General features: G+C 45.9%; 1 protein-coding gene across 2 annotated transcripts in view; it reads left to right on the plus strand.

Moving 5' to 3' along the window:
* The first annotated feature begins 10,589 nt into the window (after nt 1-10,589).
* ANKLE2 (ankyrin repeat and LEM domain containing 2) overlaps nt 10,590-22,725 on the plus strand; it is a 70,973-nt gene continuing 58,837 nt past the window's right edge. The window contains exon 1 of one of the 2 annotated variants that reach the window (XM_089653664.1): nt 10,590-10,701. Coding sequence is in view for 1 of the 2 variants with exons in the window: in XM_089653663.1 (XP_089509789.1) it covers nt 11,150-11,333 (184 nt within the window). In the remaining variant the exon portion in view is untranslated. The other variant, XM_089653663.1, reaches the window with a different exon arrangement.

A 22,725-nucleotide genomic window follows, 5' to 3' on the forward strand; every position in this document is an offset into this window, starting at 1 on the left:
AAGGGTCCCTTGAGATCACCGAACACATGAAAACATACGAACAGACGTTAGAAATTCTGGGCATTAGAGATGACCACACCAAAATAGAATTGTTGCCATGGGTATTTGAAGAGAAATACCGGCAATTCTTTGATACCTTGAGGGCCTATTCCAATCAGTCCTGGAGAGAGGTTAAACATAAGTGCCACATGGAATTTGGGCCTTATAAAACTGTAACCTCTGCCAAGGCTGCGGCCTATAATTTGAAGTGTGGTCCTCACCAAAGCCCTGCAGAATTTTTGGCTGTCCTCAGAAATGCCTATTTCCTGGCTGAAAAGGATCCCAATCCTAACCAGCCAGAATTCAAGACCTTATTTTATGAAGCATTACCTGCTTACATAAAATTGGGACTTGCTCAGGATTACAGAAAGGGATGCTCTCTAGATTGGTTGGTGGGAGAGAGTGACTATTTGTTCTCAATCCAACAGTCCAGTGAGGGCGGGATTAAAAGAGAACCCCAGAATAATCCCAGGATAGTAGCAGCCACTACCGTTTCCCCTCCAAATCCAAATTTGCAGGCAGAGAAGAAATCATATGCGGAAGTAGTCCGTGGGGGTAAAACCAATGGTTCCCCTAGATTTGTACCTCAAACCCAGCAAGTGAAGGAGGTCCATAACTTTGCACCCCAAAACCAGTGGGTGAGGAAGGATAGAGAAAAGCCAGAAAACTACGGTAGTGGAAGTGAGAAGAATAAAAAGTATGGAAAGGGCCAGTATAGTGATGAGAATCAAAGAAGTCAATGGTATCCTCGGAGGTTCTATTATCCTCGCCAAGAACAACATGGGAATTTTTATGGGAACCCCAATTTCAATAGCAACCATAATTACAATAAGAATCCCAATTTTAATAAGAACTCTGACTTCCAAAGATTCCCTCCACGCCAGGAACACCCTCAAGCTCAAAGGGGGGATACAGTACCCCAGGCTCCCCTTAATGACAGGGAGACCCCGAAACCTCAGAGGGAAAAATGGCGTCGGGACCAGAGCAGTAGTTCTGACTCTGAATCTCATTACCAGTCCCGTCCAAAATACAAGCGTAAGTATAGGAAAAGGGAGAATCAACAGAATGACTCCTCTGAGCGTATTGGACAAATAGAGGTACAGGTCAGCAAAATGGCTGAACAAATGGACAGGCTTGTCACTAAATTTTCTTCCAATCCTTTTTTAGGAACAGCCCCTGTGACCGACCAAGGGTCACAGAATTAACAGGCAACCAAGCCTTAAACCAACAGGGGAGAACACTGAGTCAAAGGACAGGAGATGTGTGTACTGTCCCTGACACGCCTACTAATGGAGAATCTAGTTCTCGGGCAAAGGGGGACCAGTTGTTTGTTATTAACGATTCTCCTGTTTTTCAGTGTCCATCTATTGCCCCTAATATAGTCGCGGCATCAGAAGTCGTCGGGATTGACAAGCCAGACGGAGCACCAACTTCTAGTTGTGCTTCTGTCTTGAAACAGTCCAAGAATCCCACCAGGGAGGATAAGGGTGATGTGTCCACCACATGCGGTGAGATAAGAGCCAGTCATATGTCATTGAAGGGCCCACAGATCTTCAGCCACGCTAATTTCATGTGTGAGCTGACTGAATCTGATGAAGATATTATGCCACAGTGCAGGTGCAGGATGCCAGTGATCTCTCTATTGTCGGCCTAATAGACACTGGATCCCAAGCAACCATCATGTCACAGGAACATTTTGATAAAGTGGCGAATGTCATGCCCACTAAGCCAAGACTTAAAAGTTTTGACAGCTCATTGATTGGTGTAGGTGGGGACCCTTTACAAGTCATGGGTACCGCCTGGCTTAAACTGAAACTGGGTAACAAGGAATTGAGACACCCCATCATCATTGCCAGCATATCCCAGCACCACATGATAATTGGGATGGACTTTCTAAAAAGGCTGAACACAATAGTTGACTGTGTGAACCAAGTACTGTGGTCACAGGTAAATACACCTATTAAATATGGGAAACTTAAAACTCCCCATTCCCGACAACACTGCCACCTGGTGGAAGAAAGGCCTGGATCATTAGAAATCCATTTCAGGAACAGTCAACTTCCTGATGTAACGGTTATCAAACCTGATGACCATAACCCTATCAGAAGAGATGAGGATCACATTTTTAGGATTCCCCAAGATAAAATAAAAGATATTTCCCTCCAAGATGACATCCTTACGATATCTTTTCATCAGGAGGATAAACCAAGAAAAGGGGGAGATCACACCCAATTCTTGACAGGCATTGAAAGGGTTAACAGCGACTTGTTTATCCCCATCCGGATAAATGGTCTTAATAGGTCAAAATATGCCAAACTAGATTTGAGACAGGAACACAGCTTTGTAAGCCATGGGCTGATAAAACACCTGACCGAAATGGAAATGATCCGTTTCTCCACACCTCAGCGTCATTGGATTTCAGACTCCATTGATGACTCTGATGATTACAATTCAATAGCTAGGTGTCTCTTAAACGTCACTGTAGGAAACAAAACAGCCACCCATGTGTTCCTAGTCTTGGATAATCCCCAAACTAAAATTTATTTTGGCAACGATGTATTACATCGCTTTGCAATGCAAGTCGACCTAATTAATGACTGTTTATGGAGTCGACTAAAGGGGGACCCCGAGAAATACCAAAATCTGGACTTAGCTTTAAAATCCCAGCAACAGATGCCTTATGCTGTTGAAGTCCAGGTAGCCCAGAAGATTACAATTCCTAAGGGCATAAATAATTTCATACTCCCCATCCAAGTTAAAAAGGGACATAGACTGAAGGGGTCAGATGCATTAGTATGCCTCTCCCATAAAATGCAGGGGGAGGGACTGAACATTACACACACGCCCCTAGTCAACACACATCAGTCCCCGATGTACATTTACATACATAATCTGTCCAATCAGGACATCGTCTTACCCAAAGAGACCCTTACTGGTCTAGCGGTAGAGACTGAATATTACACCTTTGGGGTCACTAACCAGGTGATTGGACTCATCCCCGATGAATATTTATCGGAGGAACAATTAATTGAACAAACATTCCATTCATTACCAGAGGGTATTTTCACCATAGAGTCCATTTATCAGTTTGATTCTAAAGATGGTACCTGTCGAATCGAAGAGACATCAATTGTCTTTGATCACCCAATCAAAGAACAGGAGTACCCCAAAGAACCTGGATGGCAGGAGAACACACACACACATCACATGCCCAATGACCTCACCACAAAACTTGAAGAGGCATATGAGATAGGTCAGCCGGAAAGCTTTCCTGGATTCAAGGAGTTAGTTGAAGAGATGGTGGCCCTCGCCGATCCGTGTTCCAATGATCTCGACCGACAATTGCTCCGAGAGCTTCTCCTTGAATTCCAAGAGATCTTTGCCAAGGATTCTTACGATTGTGGGACTACTCACCTACACATCGCTAGGATCCAAACAGATCCAGATGCCCCACCAGTATTCGTAAGACAGTATAGGTTGCCATTAGCTTCTTATGAATCTCTAGCTCAGATTATCAGGAAGTTACATGAAAGGGGTATAATTAGGCCCATCCACAGCTCCTATAACCACCCGATCCTGGGTATTTTAAAACCCAATGGACAATGGCGGTTGTGCGCTGACCTCCGTCAGCTGAACAAACGTGTGTACGTGTCAGGATGGCCTGTCCCATACATAGACCAATGTCTCGCCCAGCTCCAAGGATCCCAAGTTTTTACAGCCTTGGATTGTGCACAGGGGTATTGGACCATTAAGGTGAGAGAGGAAGACCAATACAAACTGGCTTTCAGTTTTGGAAATCGGCAGTATTGTTGGGTGCGTATGCCTTTTGGATTCATAAATTCCGGACATGAATTTGCCGTGTTCATGCACAAGGCCATGCCAGATGCCTTCGAAAGAGGGACGTTGGCATATGTGGATGATATCTTGATCAAAAGTACTGATATGGCCAAGCACATTACAGAACTTCGGCATGTTCTGGGCCAATTGAAAGCAGCAGGAGTTAAACTGTCCTTACAAAAAGCCCAGTGGTGTCGCACGAAGGTAAACTTCCTAGGCCATGAAGTTACTGCTGAAGGTTTGAACCCACAAAAGAAGACGGTAGAGGCGGTTCTAAACTGTAAAGTCCCTACTAACCTTAAAGAATTGAGATCATTCCTAGGTATGGTAAACTACTCGCGTAAGTTTATTGATAATTACGCCGAGATAAGCAAGCCACTGCTTCACCTACTGAAGAAGGATGTCGAATGGTCGTGGGGTAAGAAACAGGAAGATGCCATGAAGGAGTTAAAGGAACGTCTTACACAAGCCCCGTGTCTCGGATATCCCGAAGGGGGTAAGAACTTCTATCTAGAGACAGGATTTACGCAGGTAAGTATGAGTTCCGTTCTTTACCAGAAACAAGATGATATCAGTAAGGTGATTGCCTATGCCAGTAAAACTTTGTCCCCGGTAGAGGTAAAATTCAGTGACTGTGAAAAAGCTCTATTGTCCACCGTGTGGGCATTACAGAATTTCCGCAGTTACATTCAGGGAGAGAGAATCATTGTCGAAACGGCACACCAGCCTTTACAGTATTTGAAGAGTGAACGTATCAAGGGAGGAAATGTGTCTAATAGCCGCATCACTGCTTGGACTTTGTCTTTGCAAGGGTGGCCTCTTGAAATTCGTTATAAACAGAACAAGGAAAGTCCAGTAGCCCAGGGCCTAGCTGAGCTCCATGATTGTTCCGCAACTACGCCTGCTATGGAGGCCCGGACACTGACTTTCTGGAAGAACAACTGTTCTCTCCCTACAAGGTTTATGATGAAGAATACTGTAAACAGCTGCCTTGTGTATATGTGGATGGTTGTGCTTTTCATCACAAGGATGGGGAACAGCTCCAACTAGTGGCAGGTATTGGAATCGTTTGGACCCAAGGTGTCACCCCAATTTCTGTGGGATACAAACTTGGACCAAAAAGCAGTCAGGTTGCTGAACTTACTGCAATCCTTAGAGCAGTTGAGATGGCTATATAGTTCAACATTAAAGAGCGTGCCATCATAACCGATTCCAATTATGTCAGGAATAGTTTTCTGGAGTATTTCCCTAGGTGGAAGCGAAACAACATGAACAAGAGTAATCACAAACCCGTGAAACATGGTAAGCTCTTTTGTCACATCGATGAACTGGTAAGGTCTAATGATCTCACCCTGCACTTCAAGAAGACCAAAGGCCACTCCAAGGTTCTAGGTGCCGAAAAAGAAGGGAACGATCTGGCCGATTCTTTAGCCAAGGAAGGGGCAATCACCGGTGAATTGTTAGACATTGATCAATTTTTAGGTACCGTACAGGTTGAAGCCATCACCAGGCAACAGGCCAGAACAGCTGGTGATCCAAATGCATTACAGTGGAGTCACGATTCTCCTAGTGAGGATTTAATTACTGCCCAAAAAGAAGACCCAATAATTGGCTTGTTTTATAGTCATATAGAAGATCCCAACCAAAATCCCATAAATAAGGAAGTATGTAGTGGGAAGGAGGATTTACGTATCTTAATGAAATCCAAATCCCAATTCTCTTTGTACCAGGGATTGTTGATACGAACCTCAAAGGGTGGCGTACAACAATGGGTCGTCCCACTTAAATTTAGAGGTTTGATGCTACAGCATGCCCATGATGCTCCTACTTCCGGGCATCGTGGAGAGAAAATCACGTATGAGATCCTGCGGGATTATGCCTACTGGCCTCATATGTTACGTGATGTGAAGGAGTACTGCCAAGGTTGCCTAATATGTCCCCAATTTCAACCTACCAAACCAACTCATAGAGCACCTCTCCAGAAAAGGGGGATTTGTATGCCTTGGTCAGACCTTCAAATGGATTTTATTGGGCCCGTAACAAAATCTTCACGAGGAAATCGGTATATGTTAACAGTTACATGTTTATTGACCAAGTATGTCGAATGTATACCAGCACCAAATAACAGCTCAGAGACATGTGCTGCACTATTAATAAATCATGTCTTTTCACGTTTTGGTCTCCCACAGAGGATAGAGTCTGATAGAGGATCGCACTTCACTAGCGAAGTGATGGCCAAATTGTGGAAAATTTTGGGGGTTAAAAGGAAATTGCATATCGCCTATCGGCCAGCTTCTAGTGGTGGTGTAGAACGATACAATCAGACCATCGTTAACGTCCTTAAGAAATTTGTTAAGGAAACAGGCAAGGATTGGGATGTCAAACTTCCGCTGGTCCTGATGGCGTTGAGGGCTACTCCGAATACAGTTACAAAAATGTCATCCTTTGAACTGATGACAGGTAGACGGATGGTACTGCCCCAGCACTTATTGTATCGCACTACAGATCAAAATTTGATCAATGCCACCACCACACACCAGTACATAGAGGATTTACGTAAACATCTGCAATATGCTTTTGCCTTTGCCCAGCGAAATTTGGAAAGAGCTGCAACTAGTGCTAAGACATACTATGATCTCAAAACCTCTAAGAAGGAATATGAGATTGGTGACAAGGTCTATCTATACAACTTTGCAAGAGACCAGATCAAGGAACGGAAATTCCTTCCATCTTGGAAAGGTCCGTTCTCTATCATTGATAAAATCTCTCCGGTCGCATATAAATTGCAGGTTCCCCGGTATGGTGAAATCAGTGATAGATGGGTGCACATCAATCAATTACGTGCTTGCCATCCCAAGTCTCAATTGCAGTTGTTGGAAGACTAACCCACCAGTTCCTATCTGGAGATATTGAGATCATTATTGAATTTCCTTGGAACATTATTATTCATCTTTTGCCTTACAGGATCCAGTAATATAAGTTTATATATATCCAATACTTAAACTGTTCATTTTAATGATTTAGAAATGAAGGCCCAGACGATGACCAGACCGGCGATCGGAGGTGTCAATGACCAGACCCTAGAAGGAAGCTATAATGTCCTGTGGGAAAGACCAGATGCCAGAGATCGATCCGGAGACGATAACCTGATGTCCCAGGCCACCAAGGGCCAGTCCAGAGGAAAAGACCCACCTAGAAGACCGTCTAAGATACCTGTCGTGCGGAGGACCCCATGGACCCCAAGGTGGATGTGCCAGGCCAGGCCGGCCTCATCGCAAGACCAGAATCGTCATCAGAAGTGTCCGTCTGAGAACGCCGAGTCAAGTTGAGGACCAAACCAGCATCACCGCTGCCATTTTTTTCTATTAAAAAATTCTTTATTTCATTCACCCCATCTGAGAAGACGAACGATCACATTAGTCAAAAGTCCCACTCATTGTTTGCGATACAGACACCCATCTATACGTGCCTGTTCCCCAAAAAAAGGGGATTTTGTTGTGGACTTTTGAAATTATGTATCAAAAACATGACTTTATCTGACAGCAACCCAGCCTAGCCGTCTGTTAAGGGTTAACTTGTCTTGGTTGAAAAGTCGAATGACCCTACAGCTAAGAAATGTAAATAATGGGTGAGGGGATTTTTTTTTCCTTTCCTAGAGACAATAGACTATTTGACTCTCCACAGGGGGTTTAATTCTAAGGTTTAGGCTGGCACTATAAGGCTAACTAAGGTGTATATATGTCAATAAATACTATTTGTATATTGGGGTCGGGGAGAATGCATATACAAAAGTTAAACAGACAGCCAGATGAGACATTAGACCTTCAAACACTGAGTCATCACATATAACTAAAAGACAATGATGAGACGGGAAATTAACTGGTTGAAAGTTTACCCAAAATCCTGTGGAGTGTAATGAACCAACAAACCTCTCGAACTATCACAATATGCTATTATCCACTAAGGTTGAAAGTATCAATGGTTGTTTACTCTGACTCCAACACAATAGCCAGGTAAACAGAGAGTCTTTCCTTACCCATAGGAAATGTTGGTTCTAAAACAAAAAAAAGTTAAATTCAGGACATATAAGGCTAAGAATTTAATATATCTACCCACGGAGATATTACCAAAAAAGCATAGTATCAATGGATGTTAAAAAGAATATGTTTCACACACCACAAAATATTCAGCAGAATGGGGATTGTATATCACTAACTTGAGTATTGAGATGAGGAAAAAAGTAAGATATATTGTGAGTTAGCATCAGTTGCATGTCTTATCAGGAAACAAATGCTTTCACACAAGCTTGTATCTCAGGGAGAGGAATAACTGAATATACATATATATTCCATAGTTCCTATTTAGAATATTATAGGTATGGTCACCTCTATAGACCTGAATAAGACGTATATTTAATACCTAAAATCACCTTGAGTTCCACCCGAGGTATGAGTCATCATCAATACTCAAATTGTTCTATGGTACAAGACTGCCATCTGGCAGGCAGGTGAGAAATAGCTTATGTACATACTTTTCTCAACTAGCCAATCAAGAAGCCTGGTGGGAGGGTCTCTTAGAACAATAGTTTAGTTGGTATAAAAGCCCATGCACCTCATTTTGAAAAAAAAAAAACCTCATTGAAAAAAAAAGACTGATTGAAAAAAACCCTCACTAGAAGAAAATCTGAAGACATCTGAAGAGACAACTCTGCTGAATAACCCCTCTTCCATCCTTTCAAACTTTTAAAAACTTTCTCCTAAACTTCTAAACCTCTGAATCTCAACGATACTACATATCTATCACTTGCCCCTGTGGCATCATTCTGAAGGCGTTCCATTGCCAGCTGGATCCACTGGAAAGTTTCATAGTCTGAATTCCGGGTGTGGTGAGACTGTCCATTTAATTTTGTATTGCATATTTTCTCTGTTGTGTAGAGTAATAAGAATTACCTTAGTGTATCACAACTATATTGGGTGATTATATATATATATAGAGAGATCCTGTATTACTGCTAAAATTGTTTGGTGTCATATTACAAATTTTTCACATTTCATGAGTTATTAAATATTAATAATTAGAGTATAATTTATCAGAGAATATCTTCTTCCAATCCTATGGCCACGTTTTGTGAGAATATAACCTCTGAGATACTCTAAATTATTAGTTATTACTAAATTTAATTTTTAATAATCATCATCATCATTTAGAAATTTGTTATATTAATTTCATTATATAGAAACGTTATTTCGTGTATGATCTTGATATAGTATATCTTTGACCGTGTGTATCAGTATTCATTCATCACCAGTCTTTTGCGTTTTGTGTTAATATATATATAATTTTTGTACATAAATAAATTTTTATATTTATCTATTATAAGGCAAATTTTGTGTGTATGGTACGAAATCATACTGGCTAAAAGAATTCAAGATCTAATAATAAGTGGTGATCAAATTATCAAGGTGTCCAAATTATTGGTTTACTAAATATTTGCCGTATTTTAACGGCTGGAGGCACTGTAACATTTCATCTAAGGGAAAGGGACACCGCCCTTTATAAGTAGAATAAATCCTTACATAAACCACCACACACCCATGTATTTCTATGGACTACCATATGTAAATGAATGATCATCTGTTTACATCCGTTAATGTCTGCATCTGTTAACATCCGTTTTTTTGAACGAAGAAAACCCTATTTTTCTTCTGTTAAAAAAAAACGGAACAGATGGAAAAACAGATGTAAACAGAAAAACGGATGGAAACTGATGAAAAATGGATGTAAACTGATGAAAAACGGAAGTAAACTGATGAACGGATGTAAACTAATGAAAATCGGATGTAAACTGAAAAACAGATGTAAACTGATGAAAAACGGATGTAAACTGAAAAATGGATGTAAACTGATGAAAAACGGAAGTAAGCTGATGAAAAACGGATGTAAACTGAAAAAGGGATGTAAACTTATGAAAAACGGATGTACACTGAAAAAGGGATGTAAACTGATGAAAAACGGAAGTAAACTGATGAACGGATGTAAACTGATGAAAAACGGATGTAAACTGAAAAACAGATGTAAACTGATGAAAAAGGATGTAAACTGAAAAATGGATGTAAACTGATGAAAAACGGAAGTAAACTGATGAAAAACGGATGTAAACTAATGAAAAACGGATGTAAACTGATGGAAAACGGATGTAAACTGAAAAACAGAAGTAAACTGATGGAAAAACGGAGGTAAACTGAGGAAAACCAGAAGTCAACTGATGGGAAAACGGAAGTCAACTGATGGGAAAACGGAAGTCAACTGATGGGAAAATGGAAGTCAACTGATGGAAAACGGAAGTCAACTGAAAAACAGATGTAAACTGATGAAATATGGACGTGAACTGTTTTTTTTTTCTTGGAAAAAATGTGACTGAACTGATGAATAAAATGGACCGCCCGTGTGAAAAGGTATTTAGTGTTACTGTAATCCATTTAGTTCCACTTCAATAGTTGATATTATATCACCTTTTTTTCCCTCTGTAACCCCTTCGGCAGACTGAGGATAGAGCTGTGGTGGAAAATATAGTTTACATTCCACCAAAAAGAGATGTTCCAGTGATTTGATTAGACCTTGCAGAACAACAGCAAGGCACTAGCAGTGCTCGTCTCAGCACAGTCATACTGTGGCGCGACAACAAAGCTCCACCTAGCCGGTGTTTCAGGCGCGCCAAGGACAGCCCCGTTGCCGTGAGACGGAGGGGTCCTGTCAGGCCGGAGCGGAAGTGTCGCACGCTGGCTGTACAGTAACCCCGGGTGGATCCTACATAAGGCGGAGGAGGTAGGGCGGGTCTGAGTCTTGGAACCGGTACAGAGTGAGGGAAGCTGCTTGTGTAAGGCAGGGCGGAGGTCCTCTAGAGCGAGCGCTGAGGAGGAGGAGAGCCCAGGCCAGGAGGGATACTGGGGGACAGCCCAGTGCTGAGGAGTTCGGCTGTGAGCCCGGATAGGGCATTGTACGCCCCACCGAAGCGGGCCGGGGAGAGAAGAGGTCGGGAGGGATGAGGGTGGGGTGACACGCTTCAGCAAAGTAAGGCGCGGGAACCCCCAACTTGAGCCCCATTGTCCTATCAGAGGACGTGCAGGGGGTGTAGGTGGACACGGCGGGAAAGCCAGGGGACGCTAGGAGGGTCGGTGGGACACGCCGGAGCGGCCTGTAGAGGGAGAAGTCCCGGAGAGTTAGAGCAGAGGGGGCCCAGCCTCGCTGACGGAATCGCTCGTAGGTTAGCAGGATGAAGCCGATTTCTGATCTGCTGTCTGGTTGGGACCCCGCCGTGGGGTACTCGGCCCTCTTGGCCTGTGTATTGGTGGCGGTGGTGGGATGGCTGCTCCGTCTGGCTGAAAAGAGATTCTGGAAACAGACATGTTCCAATCGTCCACACTACGACCCGCAGCCCGGCTGGGAGGCGCGGCTAGGTGAGCAGACGCTTCGCTGCTTCTTTGTAAAGTCCTCTGACTCGTCCAGTAATGGTCTGCATCCAGTAGTGTCATCTGCATGTCTGTCCCAGGGGCGGACTGACCATTTGGAAACTCGGGCACTGCCCGAGGGCCCGGGGTCAGTAGGGGGCCCCATGGAATGCTCCTGGTACCTTTTTCATAGGCTTTTTTGAGTTTGGGCAAGGACACAGGGGCCCCATGATCCCCTATTGCCTGGGGGCCCCATGAGTTGTCAGTCTGCCCCTGGTCTGTCCACAAGGACATCAGTAACCACTTGCCCTCCAAAGGATATACCCCCCTTCCTGACCAGGCCGTTTATTGCGATCCGGCGGTGTGCGTTACTTTAACTGACAATTGCGCGGTCATGCAACGCTACACTCAAATGAAATTTATGTCCCTTTTTTTTTTTTCCACCCCATAAATAGAGCTTTCTTTTGGTGGTATTTGATCACCTGTGCGGTTTTGTTTTTTGCGCTATAAACAAAAAGACCCGACAATTTTGAAAAAAAAAAAATATATTTGACGTTTTGCTATTAAATATGTCCAATAAAAAAATAAAAATCAAATTTCGTCATAAATGTAGGCCAAAATGTATTCTACTTCATGTCTTTGCTAAAGAAAAATACCAATGTATGTAAATTAATTGGTTTACATGAAAGTTATAGCGTTTACAAATGGCGGTGTATATATTGGAATTTTTTTGTTTGTTTTATACTAGTAATGGCAGAGATCAGCGACTTGTAAGGCAGCGAAGTGGTTTGTGGTGTTTTTTTTTTTTTTACCTTGATGCAGACAATGCATTAAAGCGGAGTTCGACGTTTTTGTGTTTTATTAAGTCAGCAGCTACAAAAACTGTAGCTGCTGACTTTTAATAAACACACACCTGTCCCAGGGTCCAGCTATGTGCTCACCCGTGCCGTCTCTTCTCTCCTTTACAAGGCTCCGGCATCTCAACTGTGGGAACCAGGCTGTGACAGCTTGCGGCTTCACAGCTGGGTGCCCACTGCACATGCGTGAGTTGCGCTGCGCATGCTGATTGGCTCGGCAGTCTTTTGGGACCTGTGAAGTGTCCCAGAAGACTGCGGAAGGAAGGAGGGGGCTGAACTTAAGACTCTTTCCACTGCGTTGACCTGAGCCAGAAGTGGGAGCGGATACCTGTCAAAACTAGGTACCCTCTCCCCCAAAAGGTGCCAAATATGTCGGGGGGGGGGGGGGGGGGTTGGCAAACAAGCGGAGTTTCCACTTTGTGGCTAGAACTCTGCTTTTAAAGTTTTAAAAAAAAAAAAAAAAAAAAAAAAACCTTGTACCTTTTTAACTTTAAGCCCATCCTCCGTACAGAGCTGCTGGCAGATGCATGGGCAGGTAGCTCATAGACGTGGATGCACACGCAGTGCTAGTGCAGACATAATTGCACATCAGAATTTTTGGTTTCACAGATCCAAATGCAGAACCTCTGTATTCGGATCCGTACACCTGCTTCTGCCTGCATGTCAAACTTTAACGTGAAGTGTCCTCGCTGGCGTGCACATCCACTTCTATGAGCTCCGATGTAGATGCACAGGCATCTGTTAGCGGCTCTGCATGGAGGAGGGGCTTAATCATCCATTTGGATGAGCTCAAAAGCAGAATTAAACTCCCTGACACCAAAAAAAAAAAAAGCTCCAGGAGCTTTATGCCATAATGTCACAGCAATAAATAATTGCCAATAATAGTCACAGCATATTGGCTAGTGGTGCACCGAAATGAAAATTCTGGTGCCGAAAATTCAGAATGCATGTGGCCGAAAACCAAACCGAAATGTCTGCGTATGTGAAGGTGGGGAGGCTCCAATTTTTTTTTTTTTTGGGGGGGGGGGGGGGGGGGTTTTCTCTGTATATTTTTTAAATTTATGATTTTATTGCTATCACATAGGGGACCAATAGTCCCCTATCTGATGGCATATGAGTGACCGGTCCTCTTTGTAGGGGGCAATGTGTGCAAGGAGGGGGCAGGAGAGGAACAGTATACAGTGAGGGAGCAATTTTTACAGAGGCTCCCTCACTGGCTGTCACTATATGTTGGTGCTGGTTTTTAAATGTAATTACCGGCTTTTTTTTTTTTTTTTTTTTTTCTTCACTATAGCTCACAGAATTAACTTTGTTTCTTTTAACTCTGGGGAAGAAACTAAAAGGAAACTTTGTTTCCTTTAGCTGGGGGGAAAGTGACCGCTAATTCTGTGAGCTATAGTGAAGAAAAAAAAAGCCGGTAATTATATTTAAAAAAACCGGCACTGACATAGTGACAGCCAGTCACTGTGTACACTGCTCCGCTCCTCCCATTCTCAGCCGCCCTCCCTTACATCTGCAGTACAGTCTCCTGTATCGGCACCTGCATCAGCTGAATTTTTTCCTATTGGCATTATTTTCGCCTGATGTTTCGGAGGCCGAAATTTCGGTGCATCCCTAACATTGGCACATTATGGCTGACTTATCTGGAAAGCAATTTCCCTACCAGCACGGGCGGTGTCAGTGCTGCCATCTTTTTCTAGTCTTCTGTCCATGCCCATTGGCTGAACCTCGTTGATGTCACTCTAGTGCGTGTGCATGGAAGTCATGGCAGCACAGAGCCATGATGTAAGTGTGCATGTGCAGGGAGTACAGTTTATGACCGCAGAGACCAATAAAATACCTGCCAGTGGCTCCATTTATTTATTTTTTTCTAGGTTTAATTCCACTTTAAAGCTGAACACCAGTTAACTCTTTATAAGCAGTTACAGTAAGAGTTTCTTTTGGTATAAAGGTTTTAAATGAATAAGTTGACCATTATAAGCACCCATGTAAATGGTTTGTCATAACACTATTAAATACCCCTTTTGCTGCAGTTTGGTCTGTCGAAAGTTGAAAAATAAAACTTCCTGGCAGGATCAACAGGTAAAAATAAGGGGGTGGAGCATTAAAAACTGCAGTCACCACATCTACAGATGACACTCGAAAAATTAGAATATCGTGCAAAAGTTCATTTATTTCAGTAATGCAACTTAAAAGGTGAAACTAATATATGAGACTCATTACATGCAAAGCAAGATAGTTCAAGCCGTGATTTGTCATAATTGTGATGATTATCTCCTGGTAGACGGCTGCGTTGACCCTGGACTTAATGAAGCATAGTGTGAGGGACCGCCGAGCGGCACCACTAGCACTCCACCGGTCAGGCGTGCCCAGAGCGCGGAATCTAAGCCCCAGGGTACTTGTTCACCAGGGCCCCTGATGGTGGGGATGGACTTGTAGTACCCTGAGACCAGGTCGCCTCTACTGAGCACACCTGTCAGTGGTAGGGGTGTCCGCCAGGGGTTCCAACCAGGGAGAGCCAAATGTGAGGAGGTCGGGTGACCCTGATGGGATGGATGGATGGCTGAGCAAGTGCGTAGTCAGACAGGCCGAGTCGGTAATGTAGAGGACGGTAAGGTACAAGGGAGCAGGCAGAGAATCGTCGGGTCACACGCCAGGTCAGCAACAGGAGGTCAGATCTACAGAGGGGCATCCAGGGAGAGAGGTCAGGCAAGCAAGGGTCTGGGCAGGAGAAATCAGCAAGGTCAAGAGCAATCCGGGTCAATAACTTACAGGATACAGGTTCACAGGATCAGGAATGCAGGTAAGACCAGAAGGCAACGAAATGACAGCTCAGGGACCTTTAAATATCCCGCCCTGCGCTGCCATTGGTGCCCAGCGGGCGGCCGCGGCTTCTACTGCGCATGTGCGAACTCGAACGCCGCGGCCGGCCCGGACCTAGTGCCCGTGTACTGGGAGGAGCAGTGCGCCTGCGCCGGGACCATCGAGGGACGGATCGCGGGGATCCCTGACATTGCCCCCCCCCTACGGGCAACCTCCGGATGCCCACCCGATCTCTCCACCACGGGTGATCACAAAGAAACCTCCGGACAAGCCTAGGTGCATGGACATTATGGGCTGGTTCCCACGAATTGTCCTCAGGGCCGTAGCCCTTCCACTTGATGAGAAATTGGGTCTGGCCCCCCCTTCGACGGCACTTCAAGATTGCCTCCACCTCGAATTCCTCTTCAACCGTTACGGCCTCCGGGGGCCTGGATTCCCGTTCCGGGAAGGCATCAGGGACTACCGGTTTCAACAGGGACACGTGGAAGACAGGGTGGGTCTTGAGTGTGTCAGGGAGAACAAGTTCATAGGCCACCTCATTGACCATCCGTTTGACGCAAAAAGGGCCTATGAATTTAGGTCCCAACTTCTTCGACGGGCAAAGCATCCTCAAGTTTGACGTAGCCAGCCAAACCTTCTCTCCGGGCTGCAACACCAGGTTCCCTCTTCGCTTCCTATTGAAAGCCTTCTTGTAGTCTTCTTGGGCTTGACGGATGGCTTCCTGTAATTTCTTAATGTTGGAGGTGAAGAAGGTCAGTGCATCCTGCGTCGCTGGAATCGGGCATTCCGGGACCAAGTCCGGGAGGAAGACCGGATGAAACCCATAGTTGGCGAAGAACGGGGACTGCCCAGTTGCTGAATGGCAAGCGTTGTTGTACGCGAATTCTGCCAAAGGGAGGAGTGGCGCCCAGTCGTCCTGAGAGAATGATGTGTAGCATCGCAGGTATTGCTCCAGGGTCTGATTGGTCCTCTCGGTCTGGCCATTGGTCTGAGGGTGAAATGCCGAGGAAAGAGACAGCTTGATATCCAGGGCTTTGCACAGCGCCCTCCAAAACCGCGAGGTAAACTGCACCCCTCGGTCCGAGACGATGTCTTCGGGAACCCCATGCAGTCTAACGATCTCTCGAATAAAGACTTGTGCCGTCTCGGCTGCAGATGGAGTCTTCCGTAAGGGGATGAAATGGGCCATCTTGGATAAGCGGTCCACAACCACGAGAATTGCTGTGTGGTCCAGCGAAGGAGGGAGCTCGACTATGAAGTCCATGGAGATTCTCTGCCAGGGCCGTTCAGGGATGGGCAATGGACGTAGCAGGCCCCATGCTTTGTTCCTTGAAGGCTTGTTCCGCTGGCAGATGGCACAGGAGCCCACGTAGATCTTACAATCCTTGGCCATGTCCGGCCACCAGAAGGAACGCCGGAGAAGTTCCAGGGTCTTGACCGGTCCAAAATGTCCTGCCAGTGGGTGATCATGGTAATGTCCCAAGACTAAGGTTCGGGCATCCTCTGGCACCACAATCCGGTCCTCCCTCCATAGGAGTCCCTCCTTGTTCTGGAGGGGGGCCCCATCGGAGGTAGACATTGCTGTGGACGCCCTCAGGATCTCGGAGCGAAGGTTTGTCTGAAGGGCCAAGAAATTCCCTGCCGGAAGAATAGTGTCGGGCACTGGGATCTCCTTGGTGTCCTCATACATGCGCGACAATGCGTCAGGCTTCGTGTTTTTTGAGCCGGGCCTGTATGTGATGTGGAACTGGAACCTCGAGAAAAACAATGCCCATCTTGCTTGTCGTGGGCGTAGACGTTTGGCCGTCCTCAGATATTCCAGGTTCTTGTGGTCCGTGAATATCAGGATGGGATGGGAGGCACCTTCCAGCAGGTACCTCCATTCCTCTAAAGCGGTTTTGATAGCCAGTAGCTCGCGATCCCCAATGTCGTAGTTCCTCTCCGCCGGGGTAAGTTTCCGTGAAAAGAATGCTACTGGGTGAAGTAATTCCTTGGCGCCCTTCCGCTGGGAAAGGCTGGAGCCAACCGCGTTTTCAGATGCATCTACTTCTAAGATGTAGGGCAGGGAGGCGTCGGGATGACCCAGAATGGGTGCCGAGGTAAATAACCTTTTTAGTGCCTCAAAGGCTTCCTGTGCCTCGGGCGTCCATCTGAATCGCGTCCCAAGCTTAGTTAATTGAGTGATAGGGGAGACCAGACCCGAGAAGTTCTTGATGAACTTCCGGTAGAAATTTGCGAACCCAATAAAACGGACGCTTTTCCTGTCCGTGGGTTCAGGCCAATCTAGGATCGCTGAGACCTTCTGAGGGTCCATTGCGACCCCCGTGGTGGAGATAATCAGACCCAGGAATGTAACGCTAGTCTGTTCAAAGCAGCATTTCTCTGCTTTAGCGTACAACCCGTGCTGCCGCAACCGCCCCAACACCTTTGTTACATGTACCCTGTGCTCCCCCAGGGAGGATGAGAAAATCAAAATGTCGTCTAAGTAGACGATGACAAAGATGTCCAGGAAGTCCCTAAAGATGTCGTTTACAAAGTGCTGGAAGGTGGCTGGCGCATTGCATAACCCGAAAGGCATGACCAGGTATTCAAAATGGCCGAATCGGGTGCGGAAGGCCGTCTTCCACTCATCCCCCTCCCTTATGCGAACCAAATTGTAGGCTCCCCTTAAGTCTAACTTGGTAAATACTACCGCAGCCTTTAAGCTCTGGAACAATTCAGGTACCAGAGGTAATGGGTAACGATTTTTAATGGTGACCCTATTCAGCTCCCGATAGTCAATGCATGGCCTCAAAGTCTTGTCCTTCTTTTCTACAAAGAAGATCCCTGCACCTGCTGGGGAGGTGGAGGGACGGATGAATCCCTTACGGAGGCTATCCTCAATATAGTCCTTCAGGGCCCCTAATTCCAGCTCAGAAAGGGGAAAAATTCGTCCGAACGGGATTTCAGAACCGGGCAACAGATCAATCGGACAGTCATATGGGCGGTGGGGGGGTAGAGCATCTGCTCCCCGTTCACTGAACACGTCAAGGAACTTGTGATAGGCTGCAGGAACCACTTGTTTCAGGCTGTCATCCCCTTCAGAGCACAGAAGAACCTGGGGGACCCCCGGGCCCGAAGTTCGACACAGTTCCCGACAATATGGGGAAGGGAACGAGACAACCCCAGTTTCCCAGTCAATTTGGGGGTTATGGGCCCGCAACCAAGGGAGCCCCAGAATGACTGGGAAAAGGGGTGATGCAATAGCATCCAGGCGGAGGAGTTCCCGGTGCTGACCGGCAATGGAAGTCATAATGGAAGGGGTCTCCTGGTTGACTACTCCTGACTTTATCCGGGAACCATCAGCTAAAAAGATATGAAACCCCTTCTCCTTTGGGCGGAGGGGAATACCCTGCTGGTGAGCAAAATTGATATCCACAAAACAGCTGCATGCCCCCGAATCAACTATGGCCGACACCTCCACGGTCCTTTCGGAAAGCTGAAAGGAGAGGGGAACAACTAAGTACTGGGACGGGGTCATATCGCCAACAGATAAAGAAGATGAAGTGAACTTACTCAGTTTCTGCGGGCAGGAACGCACCATGTGACCAGCTTCGCCGCAGTACAGGCACAGATTCTGGGAGCGTCTGCGCTGGTGTTCCTCAGGCGATAGTTTAGGCCGAGCCAGGCCTAGCTGCATGGGTTCGGGGGCATCTTCAGCCGGCAGGTTCTGGATGCTTGGCCTAGTATGTTGACCGGATCCCTGAAATGACCCCCAGGGATTTCCGCGACCCTGACCAGACCTCTCCAATCTGCGCTCCCGTAGCCTACGGTCAATTTTAATAGTGAGTGCAATCAAGTCCTCTAATATCTCGGGCACCTCTACCCGGGCGAGCTTGTCTTTCAGAGCCTCAGATAGGCCCATACGAAACTGGTGTAAAAGGGCGAACTCGTTCCAACGAGTGTCACCCATCCAGCGCCTAAAGTCAGAGGCGTATTCCTCAGCCGTCCGCCGACCTTGTCGGAGTGCGTATAACGTGGCCTCGGCCGAGGCCGCCCGTTGTGGGTCATCATATAAGATGGCCATAGCGTTAAAGAAGCTGTCGACCGAAATCAGGTGAGGGTCATTGTTTCCCCTTAGTCGGTGGGCCCAGTCTTGGGGTTCACCCTGCAGCAGGGAGACAACAAACCCCACTTTCACTGACTCTGTCAAAAAGGTCCGTGGCTGTAGTTCAAAAAAGAGCAGACAAGAGTCACGAAATGACCGAAAACGTGTGCGATCCCCACGGAAGCGCTCGGGTAAGGGTACTCGGGGTTCCGCCATAGGGAGTGATGTGGGAGGCCCAGGAGCCGGCTCGTGGGCTGCTGCGACTGGAGGTGCAGGAGCCGGGGCCTGTGAAACAGGAACAGATATGGTGCAGGCCTGAAACCGATTCTCGATCTGCAGACATCTGTCCTGTAATGTGTTTACAGCTTGCGTCAGGGTAGACAGGTGCCTGCACACCTCGTCCAACGGGGTGAGTCCTCCTCGAGGCTCAGTCATGGCCTTCTGGTACTGTGAGGGACCGCCGAGCGGCACCACTAGCACTCCACCGGTCAGGCGTGCCCAGAGCGCGGAATCTAAGCCCCAGGGTACTTGTTCACCAGGGCCCCTGATGGTGGGGATGGACTTGTAGTACCCTGAGACCAGGTCGCCTCTACTGAGCACACCTGTCAGTGGTAGGGGTGTCCGCCAGGGGTTCCAACCAGGGAGAGCCAAATGTGAGGAGGTCGGGTGACCCTGATGGGATGGATGGATGGATGGCTGAGCAAGTGCGTAGTCAGACAGGCCGAGTCGGTAATGTAGAGGACGGTAAGGTACAAGGGAGCAGGCAGAGAATCGTCGGGTCACACGCCAGGTCAGCAACAGGAGGTCAGATCTACAGAGGGGCATCCAGGGAGAGAGGTCAGGCAAGCAAGGGTCTGGGCAGGAGAAATCAGCAAGGTCAAGAGCAATCCGGGTCAATAACTTACAGGATACAGGTTCACAGGATCAGGAATGCAGGTAAGACCAGAAGGCAACGAAATGACAGCTCAGGGACCTTTAAATATCCCGCCCTGCGCTGCCATTGGTGCCCAGCGGGCGGCCGCGGCTTCTACTGCGCATGCGCGAACTCGAACGCCGCGGCCGGCCCGGACCTAGTGCCTGTGTACTGGGAGGAGCAGTGCGCCTGCGCCGGGACCATCGAGGGACGGATCGCGGGGATCCCTGACACATAGTGGACCAACACCAGCAGATGACATGGCTCCCCAAATCAACCCAGACTGTGGAAACTTCACACTGGACTTCAAGCATCTTGCAGTGTGTGCCTCTCCATTCTTCCTCCATACTCTGGGTCCTTGGTTTCCAAATGAGATGCAAAAGTTACTCTCATTAGAAATGTCATCAGCTGGTGTTGGTCCACTGTGCTTCATTAAGTCCAGGGTCAACGCAGCCGTCTACCAGGAGATTTTGGAGCACTTCATGCTTCCTTCCGCAGACAAGCTTGATGGGGATGCTGACTTCATTTTCCAGCAGGACTTGGCACCTGCCCACACTGCCAAAAGCACCAAAACCTGGTTCAATGACCTTGATTGGCCAGCAAACTCGCCTGACCTGAACCCCATAGGGAATCTATGGGGCATTGCCAAGAGAAAAATGAGACATGAGACCGAACAATGCAGAGGAGCTGAAGGCCGCTATTGAAGCATCCTGGTCTTCCATAACACCTCAGCAGTGCCACAAGCTGATAGCTTCCATGCCACGCCGCATTGAGGCAGTAATTGCTGCAAAAGGGGCCCAAACCAAGTACTGAGTACATATGCATGCTTATACTATTCAGAGGTCCGATATTGTTCTATGGACAATCCTTGTTTTATTGATTGCATGTAATATTCTAATTTTCTGAGATTGTGGATTTGGGGTTTTCATGAGCTGTAAGCCATAATCATCACAATTATGACAAATCACGGCTTGAACTATCTCGTATATTAGCTTCACCTTTTAAGTTGCATTATTGAAATAAATGAACTTTTGCACGATATTCTAATTTTTCGAGTTTCCCCTGTAAGCCTTGGCAAGCTGCAACAGATTTTTGGGGTTAATCCCACTTTTAACTGATGCATATTTTGTGTAGTTGATCAGTAGCAAAGCTTTCTCACCCAGGTAAACCTGCAGTAGGCTAGATCACAGTAGTAGGCAGTGTATGTAAAGAGCCGAATGTGCACACACAAAGTGGAACGAAAGCCTTCAATCCTTTAGAGCTTTCTTGGCTTCTGTCTGACTTGTAAGTTGCCATGGTGCTTTAAATGTGATCAACTATGATTGATGGCTTGATGATTTGTTTGTGAGCTAAACTAGTAATTATTCATATTTTAAGGCTAACTTGTTTTGGGAAATGGTTAAATTGCTTTAACGTAGATGGAAAGATGAAACTTACCACATTTTTTAAAATTTTGCCCCCCAACTGTTCTGTATTCAATCAATACATTTATAATAACTGCGTTATTGCATTTTTAATTAAACTAAATATATTTTTTTATGTGTGGTCATGTGACTGCAGATCTCTTTGTATATCTTTGTGGAGGGCATACTATACTTCTGAATCCTGCATGGTATGATTTCATTCCATAGGCATCCATTTACAGTTGGCCATACACACACACACTTCTGTGTGCTGAATAGAATTTGTTCAATAGATTCCTTCATCAATGCTAAACAGCATGGATGGACAAATCTCTCCTGCTGGAAATTATATTCTGACAACTGGCACCCACGGATGTCTGAATACCCAAACAGTGACTGCATCTGATTGGATGCTGTCACTGTTCAGGTGACAGTTATCTACCCAGCTCATACAGAGCGTAGTTCAGCTCCAACAGGTCCATCCATGGCTCACATTTCAGCTAATTCAGGATGAATCAGTCAAAATTCAAGCTGTGTATTGCAGCCTTTAGGCGTTCACCAGGGTAGAGTTCACTTGTACCAGCTGCACAGAAACTCACTCGCTGGAGCTTTGTGGTATAGAAGAAATTAAAAAAAAAAAGGGGGGTATTGGTGATTTGATAGAAAATGTTTGCTGCGATTACAGAGCAATAGTGAGGTATCATTTGGAGGATGTTGATGTTTTGCCTTTGCTTCAAGTATACAAAAACACCAATCTTAACCATTATCTATTCTATCCAAAATGTAAAAAACATCTGTCATCGGTTTCCTGTTCAACCAATTTATCTTCCTTTTTAAACACAACAGAAAGTGAGGAAACTTATCCAAAGTAAGGGAAATCAGATGTCACTGGAACAAGTATCACCCATTGGAAGACTTGTGGTTGCAGTTTAATTTTGTAATTCGTTCTGGCTCCAATGGTCACCAGGGCAAATAATGAGCGTGAATCTCTAGCAGAGACACAGCAGTGAAAACCAACTAAAGTCCAGAAGCATTTTGTCCTTAGATACTGTTTAATTTTACCAGAGAAAAAAAAGACAGTTGCAGTAAATATACAGTGCAAACCATCCTACACCCCTTCCATCATTTTCTGTTGGACATGTATTACATCTTTGTAGATTTTTTTTTTTCTTTGAAAGTGTGGAGGATGGCCCCGATATGCTTCAAACTGCAATCAGTATTACAAAACCACCATCTGAACTAATGACTTATCAGCCTAGGCTCACATTATGAACCGCATGTCCATCACACTGCATCCCTGTTTAATTCACGTGATTCT

This window comes from Staurois parvus, unplaced genomic scaffold (assembly GCF_062004578.1).
Source record: "Staurois parvus isolate SC_StPar_1 unplaced genomic scaffold, SC_StPar_1.0 ptg000719l, whole genome shotgun sequence".
Taxonomy (NCBI): Eukaryota; Metazoa; Chordata; class Amphibia; order Anura; family Ranidae; genus Staurois; species Staurois parvus.